At 46.2% G+C, this 12678-nt stretch overlaps 1 protein-coding gene across 1 annotated transcript in view; it reads right to left on the bottom strand.

Moving 5' to 3' along the window:
• Nucleotides 1-12678, bottom strand: part of KATNA1 (katanin catalytic subunit A1) — a 53479-nt gene that overhangs the window by 23532 nt on the left and 17269 nt on the right. The window contains exons 2-3 of the mRNA XM_082251590.1: nt 3923-4080; nt 1288-1465 (exon numbers count right to left, since the gene is read on the bottom strand). Coding sequence (XP_082107716.1) covers nt 1288-1465; nt 3923-4080 — 336 coding nt within the window. The remainder of the gene's footprint in view (nt 1-1287; nt 1466-3922; nt 4081-12678) is intronic.

Raw genomic sequence — 12678 nt, forward strand, 5'->3', positions numbered from 1 at the left:
TATATATATATATGCACTGTTACTGTAAAAATACACTGGTAGTGAAGGGGTTAACTTTATTTGGAAGGGAAGGGCTATGTGTGTCCCTAGGGGCGTGCTTTCTACTGTGATTGGCTGTGGCTTCAGCTGTATGAACGGTGATCAACGGTTCTACATAGTAGAACCGTATGATCGTCTCTCATACACAGGGGAGAAGGACAGGCAGCTTGTTTACACAAGCCGCCTGACTTTCTCCCTCTCCCCCGCCGATCGCAGAGTGAGCGGCGGACATCGGGTCCGCCGGTCACACGCGCGGGGGGGGTCCGTGACCACGTGGGAACGCGCCTCCGGGGGCGCTCGCTCCCTAGACCCTCACAAGCAAGCGCCGTAGACCTACGTCAGTTTGCCTATGAGGGGCTGACCGCCGACGTAGATAGTCGTGCGGCGGTCGGCAAGTGGTTAAAATGGTCTGTTGCAAAGTGGAAAACTGTTGTGGTCAGCTAAATCGAAGTTTAACTTTGTTTTGCTTTTTGGCAGCCATAAGTGCCATGTCCTCCAGACTAAAGAGGAGAGGGACCTTCTGGCTTGTTATTATCGCTCAGTTCAAAGGCCTGCATTTCTGATGGTTTGGTGGTGCATTAATGCCTATGAAATGGGCAGCTTGCACATCTGGAAAGGCACCATCAATGCTGAAAGATATATTCAGGTTTTAGAGCACCATATCTTTTTCAGGGAAGGCCTTGCATATTTCAGCAGCGCAGTGCTTAACAGCCTACTGCATCCAAAACTTTCACCAATTGAAAATATTTGGCGCATCTTAAACAAAAAATAGGAAGACGACGACCCAGGATTGTTGCAAAGAGAAGCCTATATCAAGCAAGAATGAGACAACATTTCTGTCCCAAAACTCCAGCAACTGATCTCCTCAGTTCCCAGACATTTACAAAGTGTTGCTAAAATAAGAGGGGATGCTACACCATGGTAAACATGGCCCTGTCCCAACATTTTTTGAGATATGCTGCTGCCATCAATTTCAAAATCACGCTATTTTGTTCTTAAACCGGTGCATTTTCTTAGTTTAAACATTTGATGTTTTATGAGATTTGCAAAATCATTCCATTCTGCTTTTATATAGATTTTACACAGCATCCCAACTTTTTTTGGAACTGGAGTTGCAATTTAATTTTCACTCCAGCTGCCAGAAACCCCATTCCCAAACATGCAGCCATTCCTCGCAGTGCCAGAATTGGGATATGCTAACAGAAGGGGTTGGTGCTAAATAACACCACAAATGAAGTCAGTCACTACCTTATCTTCTTTCAGTCGGTTTACTTGATCTTTCTTTTCCTTGGCACGAGCTGGCTTTGCTTTCTGGTTATTTCTTGAAGGAGGGTTTGGGCCCCTGACAGCAGCACTTATGCGATTATTTTGCACCCGATTGTCACTGAACTGGGAAGATGTTCTTTTCCTTGGCCCTGGTGAAGGTCTCGGGGGGAAAAAAAAATAGAAGCTATAAATTTGAAGAAAGAAGAAAAGGAAATATATATGCATACATATACACACACACACACACACCCCAAATGTACCATATATATTTAAGCTGGTTGTAAAGGCAGGAGTTTTTTTATCTTAATGCATTCTATGTATTAAGATAAAAACCTTGTGTGCAGCAGTCCCCTCAGCCCCTCCAATACTTACCTGAGCGATGTATAGATCCAGTGATGTTGCAGCAGTGCCTCGGCTGCCTGGGACTCCCCTCCTCATTGGCTGAGACAGCAGCGCAGCGCTGTTGGCTCCCGCTGCTGTCAAAGTCAGTCAATGAGAAGAGAAAGGGGCAGGGCAGGTAGGTGCTAGGTAAAGATCTAGTGGGCCTTGTCTGCCTAACAGCGGGGCTGTGATTTAATAGTCAGGGTGTCATGGTTTCCAGGTGTGCCTGCTGAAGGAGTCGTCGCCCCACTGGGAGAGGGCTTCTCATAGGGCAGTGGAGGAAACCCAATCAGGGGACACATCCAGGCTTGTAACTACCCCAGGAGGCAGATTATGCCGCAAAGGATTCTGGGAGTGGGTATAAGTTTGGGGGTGGCACACGACATGATGTCTTTGGCAGGAGCAGAGTTCCAGGAAGGAGAGTGCGGCTGTCTCTCCTGTCTGAGGAAGGTGGATGTCTCGGGGTGTGTCGCCTGAGTATCCAGAGCATGCTGAGTGAGCTGAGGGGATCCGGTGTGCAGAGAGCCTTCAGAAAGAGAGAGGGGTCCAGTGCCAAGAAAGCCTACACAGGTCGTGAGTACTGAGGATTGCCCCAGGGGGTCTGCCTGAAGTTAGAAGGGACCACTTCGGAAGAGGTTCAGGGATCCAGTGGCAGCTAGTTGTAAAGGGGGTACCTAGGTTGAGGACCCTGAAGCTACAGAGGGGGTACATATTCAGTGGACCCTGAAGAGTTAAAGGGGGCACCTGCAGTTGGGCCCTGAATTGTACAGAGTGTGTCAGTTGCAAGTACAGCCATACAGAGTTCTACTTCATACTACCTCAAGCTAGTCAAAGTGGGGGACAGTATTCAGTGACTTCTACAGCACAACAGTGTCAGGAGTTCTACAGTTCTCAGTCCTGGATCTTCTGGACTAATAGTCGAGGATTCAGCACTTCTGTGTTCTACAGGATATATACAGCATTAGTGAGCATCGGCTGGCGTCAAGGAAGCGCCAACGGGCATTTTTCAGGAGTAAAGTCCCACATGTAATTAGTTCAAGCCTCAATGAGTATCCCACACATTCCCTTCTCCCATATCCTTTAAATCAAATAAAAACCACAAACAAAGATGCCGGAGTTGTCGCTGCTTCAGTTGTCACACCCAGAGTCACAGCTCACATGGGCTGGAGAGAGTACCGGTACTAATGGCAGACCCATATCAGGCCACAGGCCTGGAAACCTTGCTACACAAAAAAGGAACATATACATTTAAAAGTAAGTTCATGCCTGAAGGGGGAAAAACTGCATTGTTCTTTTTTCAGGCCTTATTAAATGAACAATTCTAGTGTCATAGAATAACCAGACCAATTATGGCTAAATTTGCATTGCTTAAGTGGGTACACAGAGGTAATCCCATAAGAATGTTCGAACAACCTTAATCTCAGATTCCTTGCCATATAAGCAGAGGAGAAAGTTACTTTTACAATGCAAATAAAGTACATGATCAGGTGAGCTTTTACCTATGTAAAAATACACATCTGCTCTGTAGAGATTTAAAGAAATAAAATTGAAAATGCTCCAAAAGTTCGTAGAACTTAACCCAGGAAATGTAGTGTGGTAGTGTTCTAGCTGTGGGCTTTATGAGCAGTATGTTTTATGAGATGGATCCAACTGCTGCTTACCGCTGTATTTGATCTGCACCTCAAGGAAGATTGACTAAACAGACCTCATAGCTAGACTACAGAGTGGCTCCTTTTTCAGCATCCTTTGGAGCCACCACCCTTGCATGCTGGGACTAGAGTGTATCTCCCTACAATGTGTGCATTAACACTAACACACAGCTCCATAGCCTAGGGCACAAGGAACTCCCCTGGTCCTCCCTCCTTCACCCCCTTCTCAAAAGAGAATAATTTGTGGGTGCATTATCCACTGTTAACTCTTTTCTGTAAAAAACAAAAAATTCAGGTAAACAGCAATGAGAAAGCAGGAGCCAATAGAACTGGGAATTCTAAATTTCAAGTGTCGGGGTAAGCATTTTAACAGATAGTTTAAGGACCCATACTTCTTTTTACCACAGCCCTTAGTTCATGTCCCCAGCTTTTTTACCTGGACTATCAAAACATTTTTCTGCACACTTACACTTAAAAAACCCTCCACTCTACAATTTGTCATCAAGCCTGCTGCAAGACTTTTCTTCAGCACTTCTAATCTTCTGTAGCTAATGGAGATGGCAAGGGTACAGTATTTGTCAGCTCACCTACGTTCAGCTGGTACTGGTAAAGACCAAACTTCTCCATCCTGGGAAGGTAAATCATGGTGTGCTGCTTTCAGTGGAGAGCTGTCAAGTTTGAAACTTTCCAGCGTAGACATTATGTCCTTCACATGCTTAGCTTCCACACTGATCTCTTGCCAAACCTGCCAAAGAGCATTAGATAAGTTACAAATCATCATCTCTCTTTTGTTATGCTTGCTTTTGCTTTAAAGCAGAGGTGTCCAACCTTTTGACCTTCCTGGGTCACATTGGAAGAAAAGGAATTGGCACACATAAAATACATTAACAAAAAGAATAGCTAATGAGCAGAAAAAGTTGGGCAGATCACAAGTTAATGATCACCGATACAGAGAATGTACAGAAAGAGTAAAAAAAATGTGAATTTTTGACTAACCGTAAAATCCATTTCTCCAATATTCATTGATGGACACAGCTCCTGATCTTCTTAACCATTGTGTTATACTGCCCCCTACAGGAGTAGGACACTAGGCAGAAAAAAGTCTAACTATGCCTATGGGCAATCCCAGGGGGTATACTCCGTCTCTCTGCTATAGGTACTCCGTTTAGTTACAAGCAGTGTCAGAAGAATTATAACTTCGCAGAGGGGTGGGTGCCGTCAATGAACATCAGAGAAATAAATTTTACAGGAAGTCAAAAATCCCATTTTCTCTTTTGTTCATTGACTCACACAGCTCGATCTTAACCATTGGAAATGTCCCAAAGCAGTGTTCAACATGAGGGGTGGGAACAGCGAAAAAAATTCCCAAGGCTAAACTATAGCCAGCCAGGTAATCCGGAGCTTAACCAAAACAACCGGAGCCCACCTGAAAAAACAATACACCCTCAAAGAGGACCAGGTCCTCTAGACCAGTGGTCCTCAACCCTGGCCTACAGGGCCCACTAACAGGCCAGGTTTTCAAGATAACTGAAATACATCCGAGGTGATATTTGCTGCTCAGTGATTGCAGTACTTTAGTCTGCATCTCCCCAAGGTAATACTTAAAATCTGGCCTGTAGTGGGCCCTGAGGACCGGAGTTGAGGACCACTGCTCTAGACAGCAGCCTGCAAAACAAGCATCTGCAGATGCCAACACATCCACTTTATAGAACTTTGTGAAAGTGTTTACCGATGACCAGGTGGCCGCCTTGCAAACCTGCGTCACTGTCGCCTGATGACGGAAGCCCCAGGAGGCACTTAGCGTCCGAGTAGAATGTGTCTTGACAGGGAAAGGAGGAACCTAACCATTGATGGAATAGGCCTGAACCACTGTTTGTCTGATCCATCTGGAAATAGTTGCAGTGGAAGCGGACAACCCTTTCTGAGGCCCATCCGTGAGCAGAAATAATGAGTCTGATTTCCTAAAAGACTTTGTAGCTACCAGGTACACCCTAATCGCCCAGACCAAATCCAAGGCATGCAAAGCAATTTCCTTCAGATGACACAGGGAAAGCAATGCAATGTCTTCATTCAAATGCAAAATCAGAGCCAACCTTTGGAAGGGACAACGGACCACCGAGTAAGGTGAACGACACGATAACGCCGCCAAATCCGACACCCTGCGCGCAGAGGTGATAGCCACCAAAAAAGCCACCTTCTGGGACAACTTAAGCAGGGAAATCTCCTGAAGATTCTCAAAAGGAGGCTCCTGGAAGACAGAGCACCAAATTGAGGTACCAAGGCTGTAGCGGAGACCACGTTGGAGAAGTCAAGTGCCGAACTCCCTGAAGAAAGTATGCACCAGGGAGTGTGGCCAAGGGCCGTTGAAAGGGCAGTTTCTGCTCTAGCCCCTGCTGAAAGAAGGTCAAGATCCAAGCCACCGAAAAAAAAAGGAGGATATACCCCAAGAGACTCACACCACGCGATGTACGACTTTCACGTACCATGGTAGATCTTCCTAGAAGTAGATTTCCTAGCTTTAGAATCACCAACTCAGTCAAACCTCTATCCTTCAGCACCTGGCGTTCAACAGCCAAGCCGTCAAAGCCAGTGACTAAAGCAGGATGGAAGATTGGCCCTTGGGACAGCAGATGCTCCCTGAGACGAAGCTGCCAAGTAACGTCGGTTACCAACCGCACCAGATCGGCATACCAAGCCCCGTGAGGCCAGTCCGTGGCCACTAAGATGACCGGAATCCCTTCTGCCTCGATCTTGCGTAGAAGTCTTGGCAGAAGCTTGAGAGGAGGGAAGGCGTAAATCAGACGATAAATCAGACTATACTGACCCCAAGGGGCCACCAGCGCTTCTGTGGCATCCGCCAGAGGATCCTGTGACCGAGCCACAAACCTCTGCCCCTTTGTTTAACCGAGACACCAACAGATCCACCTCAGGAATGCCCCACCGGAGACACAACTGATGAAACACCTCCGGATGAAGGGACCATTACCCTTGGTCAAAACGCCTGCCGAATTAGGTAATCCGCCTGCCAGTTTTCCACCCCAGTAATGGGTACGAGAGGACAGGAACTAAATGTTCTGCCCACCTTAGAATGCCGGCTACCTCCAAAGCCTCCAGGACATTTTTTTGCGCCCCCTTGGTGATTGACATAAGCCACGGCCATGGCATTGTTTGATTGAATGCGCACTGGACATCCCAAAAGATGATCCGGCCAATGGCCCAGGCACATTCTGATCATTCGGAGTTCCAAGACATTGATCAGTAGTCTGGACTCTTTTTGCCAACTCCGCCTCCCCAGTCGGACAGGCTGGCATCCCAGCCGAAGCACCGGAGAACGAAGCCACCATATCGGGGACTCCTTTGTTTCCCAGCTCAGCCGGATCGGATTGTCCAGAGACTGTGGATTCTTGTCCCATTTGCCCAGAATCTCCATTTGCAGGGACCTCGTATGGAACTGTGCAAACGGAACCGCCTCGAAGGTAGACACCATCAGGCCCAGCACCTGCATGCAAGTCCGGAGGGATGACCATCTGCTGGACAGCAGGAGACAAATTGCAGCCTGCAGTTTCTGGAGTTTGTCCAGAGGAAGGAGCACTCTAAGGCCGAGTCCAGAGTCAGACCCAGATAGTCCAGTGTTGTGGACGGAACCAGAGCAGACTTCTGAAAATTCAGAATCCAGCTGAACTCCCTCAGAGTTCGTATGGTGATCTCCAGGTTCTCCACCAGAGCAGTAGGAGACTCTGCTCGCATTAGGAGGTCATCCAAGTAGCCCAGTACCGCGATCCCCAGTTGGCGCAACAATGCTAGCAGCGGGGCTAAAACTTTTGTGAAGACCTGAGAAGCAGAGGCGAGACCAAAAGGGTAACACCACAAAAGAAACTTGCCGGGGGACAAGAGTGAAACTCTATATTGTAGCCAGACTGAATGACTTTGTGGACCCACTTGTCTTGTACCAGGGAATTCCACGGGTCCAGAAACCAAGACATCCCCACCACTCCCAATACAGGGAGGGCGCACCTTCATGCTGAAGGAGCCTTGTCCATGGGTCTGGAGAAGTCCGCTCTCGGCTTGCCAGACCAGGTTAGTTTTGATCCTCCAAAAGGAGGCCCTGAAAGGCTTCAACCCATTTTCGGTTGATCCTGAGGGATGAAAAAAAATGTATGAGCCGAAAAGGTGGGCCAACATCTACCACGAGGTTCCTTGCCTGTGGGAGAAAAAGTACTATTTCCCCCTGTGAGATCTTTAATGATTTCATCCAGGGTAGCCCCAAACAGGTGATCCCCATGAGGCCTTTTTAGAAGTCTAGTCCGTAGACCAGCATTTAAGCCAAAAGACATGCCGAAGGACCACTGCGGAAACAGAGAGCCGAGCTGCATCCAAATAGGCATCACAGAAACTGCAGCCCCTGGACCCCTTCAGGTCACGGCGTAAAAGCTTAGCCCACTCGGTCATAGTTTGCGACACAAGGGCAATGGTGAAAACTGCCCTCAGAGCCGAACCAGCAGAGTGTACATATTGCGGGCTACAGCCTACCCCTTCCTGTCAGCCGGATCCTTAAAGGCCAGGGACTCTTCAACCGGAATCATGGTTGACTTGTACAATCTGGAAACCAGAGGGTCCACCACCGGTGGAACAGTCCACTTCTTAGTAAGGGACTCCTCATAAGGGTAACGCCTAGTAAATCACTTGGGGATGCTTTAGTCATTCCCACTCTTTAGCGACAATTCTGTCAAAATAGGCGGGGAAAGGAAACACCTTTGCTGCTCTGGATTGCTTGCAAGTGCCAAAGGGAACCTGCGCCTCCCTTGCAGCTGCATCCTCCATTTCAAGGTCTCACGCAGATATACAATTGGTGCTTCCACTAGCGCCTTTTTGTGCGCAGTTGCAGAAGTGGAGGAATCATCCTCACTATCTGAGGATTCTGGGCACGTGGTCGCAGACCCAGCAGGGTGACCCACATCCGCAGAGGCCGAATCAGATTCAAGATTGATGAGGCAGGGGAAGGCGGGGGGTGCTTTTTGCTAGCCCGTCCCCCGAAAGCCACCTTCACCCAGGACACAAAGGACTCAAGGACCGCAATCAGTACATCAATGGATGGTTGGGACCCTGAGGGCCCAGCAGCCCCAGAGGGGATCAGGTGGGGAGATGTGCTCCAAAGACTACATGAGTCACCAGGGGGACCCCACAAAAAGTGTAAAACACTGCAAAGGGAAAACCCCCACCGCGCTGGCAGCACCACCCAGTCGCCAGGCACAAAGCACCAAGCGATCCTCAGCAGAGAGGGAGAGAACCCCACCAGACTCACCACCCAGCAGAAACAGGTACCTACCTGCAGCCACCAGGATAAACTGCTGCACATGCAGCGATCAGGAAGTGAAAAGATCTGGGAGTCAGCACCAGGGGATGAGGAGGGGCTCCCACCGCCAAAATCGCGGCCCTCAGGGGTCCACTGTCATGGCTGCCACTATTTTTAATGGCAAACCACAGAAAGAAAGCACCAGGATTACACAAACATGACCGCTGTGCATAGAAACACACAGGCTACAGCAAAACGGCAGCACCATGAGGCTCGCCGGAGGGAATTCCTTGGCCTCAAGAACAGGCCCAGGCAGGACAGGGGGCCCTGGCAGGATTCCCCCCACCAGATACAACCCCCCTGCACAGCCGAACGTCCGGTCACTGGCGGTGCACCCCACCCCCAGCATAGCGCCCTGCCCCCACCTGAGGAGGTGGACCAGACCACCCACACAGCCCTAGCATAAGTGGAGGAGGGGTAGGATGGGGGACAAATAAAAGGGGGTGCCTGACAGGAAGGAGGGGAACCCAGGTGTCTGACTGTCCCAAGGAGGGGCCCACGTTCTCCCCAAAACCCTCCAGGGGGAGAGGGGAGACAGCTAATCACCACACCAGGAACCAAACAGAGCCCCTCACCATCTAAATGGAAGGGTTGTCAGCCTGGAGGAACGCTGCGACTCAGGCGGAGACCCAGTCGTATGTGACCTCGCAAAGCGTTTAACTCGCAGGCCAGCCCCCGTCTAGTGGGTCTGCGTGCACTCACTGGCCAGACTGGGGTGACCACTGGATCTAGATTATCCAGCCCGTCGCCTAGTCCGGCAATTGACTGTAGATCTCACAGGAAAAAAAAAAAAAAACAGGAGAAAAAATTTCTATCTAAAAAGAAAAAAATTGCCAGGACCAGAGATCCCAGCAAGGAACTAGGTCCTTACTACTGATTAGGCAGACAAAAACTGAGTGCCTATAGCTGAGAGTGGATGTATACCCCCTGGGACTGCCCATATGCATAGTCAAGCTTTTTCCTGCCTAATGTCCTACTCCTTAAGGGAGCAGTATAACCCAATGGTTAAGAAGAATCAGGAGCGGTGTCTGTCAGTGAACGAAAGAGAAATCGAATTTCTTCATAAATCGAGGCCGATATGTATTCTGCTACATATTTTTGGCAAAAAAATTCTAATTGCTGTCCAGAGGACCTTGTCCTCTTTGAGGGTGTATTTTTTTTTTAGGTGGGCTCCAGTTGTTTTGGTTAAGCTCCTGATTACCTGGTTAGCTATAGTTTAGTCTTGGGGATTTCTTTTTCGCTGTTCCCACCCCTCATGTTTAACACTGCTTTGGGACGTCCCAATGGTTAAGATCGGGAGCTGTGTCAGTCAAGGAACAAAAGAGAAATACTGGATTTTTGACTTACCATAAAATGTATTTCTCTCATGTTCACTGACGGCACCCACCCCTCTGGAGTTGTAATTCTTCTGACACTGCTTGTAACTAAACTGAGTACCTATAGCAGAAAGAGGGAGTATACCCCCTTGGACTGCCCATAGGTGTTGCCAGATTTTTTCTGCCAAGTGTCCTACTCCTGTAGGGGGCAGTATAACCCAATGGTTATGAAGATCAGGAGCTGTGTCCGTCAATGAACGAAAGAGAAAATGGAATTTGAATCAAAACTTTTAAATTTTCAATCTTTTATGCAACAAAAAATATAGATGTAATGTTGTACAGTGGAAAAACGTACACCCTTGGCATCAAAAGCAGGTATTGCCCCATGTACCAGAAATTCTTGTACATTTTGTAAAATTGCCTGCCATCCTCTAACATTGACTCAAACTTTTCACCACTTGCATGAACTGCCCATTTCCAAAATCGCCCAATTCATTTTCTAGAATAATCATGGGACTTGATCAGGGCAGTCCATAACTCTATTTTTACAACGACTTATCGCAATTGTGGATACTCGGCATCCCCTAGGATCTCACTGGAAGGAAAATGTACTCACCTTTGCCTAGCACCAAGGTTAAGAGAAGGAGAATAAAAAAAATAAAAAAATATATTATAATATATATATATATATATATATATATATATATATATATATATATATATATATATATATATATATATATATATATATATATATATATATATTTGACTTTATTGTAATTGAAAGCACCCATTGTTGGAGATCCCGTCATATTAAGTAGACCTTTGCAATGTCTGCTTCAATAGTTTTTTTGCAGCTCAGACCAGTGCAGTAGAATAATTATGCACATTCTCTCTATACTCTTGAAAGTTTGCTTTTGTATATTATGTATTAAATACTGCTGTTGCAGCTATTTTTAAAGAGCCCATAAGTTACCGGGATTAAACAGGAGAAAAAAAAAAAAAGTTACATCCATGTCTGAACACGTGAATATATACGAACAGAATCACATTCCACAACAGCATGTCAATTCCTAAGCAATTATGTATAGTAATATGCCACCTAAGGGAAGTGGAATGTTACATGGATAAGACATCATTAACCAACAATGTGTATTGAACAATATTTTGAATTCTTTTAGCATACCAGAAAATGGTAAATCAAGGGTGCATCACGCGAGACATCAGTTGTGATGTAACTTCAATGAACGATGTGACCAGAACATAAAAGTGATGATCTACAAAGTTATAGGGAACATTTAGAAATCCTATTCTACTTAAAGTGGCTGTAAACTCCTACATACATGTACCTGTGTATCTGTGGTCTTCTATTTTTTTTTTTTTTTTACAGCAGTTCAAAGTCCAGAATTTGAAAAGTTTGCCTGAGCAGTCAGAAAAAAGTGGACAGAGAGCTGAAATTACACACTGCAGAGCTCAGTGAGGAGAGCTTCGAGAGCTGACTGGAGGGAATGGGAACACCTGCCTTCACAAAGCTCACAGGAAAAGAGCTGAAGCTGTCAATCGGCTGGAGCTCCCATCTTTTTTCTCTTGATGTCAGGAAAACTTGTGATTCATGCTGATAGAGGAGCAAAGCAGCAGACAGAAATGACACTTAGTGCTCTTATTTGAGACAAGTACAAAGATATGTTCATGAGGATTGTTTATGAACAACAAAGGAAGTGCTACAACCCCTAAATCCCAAAAGGATAGACAGGACGAGATAACTGTGCCCAGAACAAACTTCCAAAATCCAAGGACTAAGGCCTATGTAGGAGGCTCAAACGTGTCAATGTTTAGGAACTGATTCTTTTTTATGGTTTGATGGATTAAATAAATATATAATTTGCTGGATTTTTACTTCCTTCATGCTTTGTTCATATTTTATGTCTGAGGTTTACAACCACTTTAAGCAGTACCCTAATTGTGCCTTTAGTTTGGTATTCTCTCTGAACAGTGCACTAAGTGGTACTTACAGTAAGGACAGTATGTACCCAGGGACAAATGCCCAAAACACAGACTTCTTGCATTCCAGGCATTGCCTTGGTGCATACTGACCACTAGGTACACTGTCCAGCTGCAGCAGCTGTCAGCCTCTCAGAATTTGACAGATTGCCTGCAGCAAGGCTGGACAGCACCCCTGTAACCTCCACACAGCTACCGTTTTGTTTTTCCCCGTTTAAAGAATTCAGATGGTTTAAGTGAATTGCACATAGTTTTGGTCACAAAAAAGGTGGAAAAAATTCTGAAGTGAATGAATTTTGAGGTATGCTTTGGGTCGTTGTCATGCTGTATCACTTGCCCTTTTAATTTAGCATGTAGATATTCATGTTGCTCATTCAAAGCACAGCAAATATTCTATAATATTCTTAATTACAGTCTCATGCTTTCAACAAATATGTCACAAAAACATGTGTACATGAAAATGTTTTACAACTTGCATTGCTGTCTGATATTACCCATCAATAAAACATAAGGATTAGTGTACTGAAAAGCATGGAAATCCTTTTCTCTAACTTGCTAGACCTGTTATGGTTTATGAGCTTCTCATGTGAACAAACAAATGACAAAAGCGCTAGGAATCTATGGAAATAAAACAGTTATGAAAGAAACTGGCTGACTGATCATCTAACAAAAT

This window comes from Pelophylax lessonae, assembly GCF_965119305.1.
Source record: "Pelophylax lessonae genome assembly, chromosome: 3".
Classification (NCBI taxonomy): Eukaryota; Metazoa; Chordata; class Amphibia; order Anura; family Ranidae; genus Pelophylax; species Pelophylax lessonae.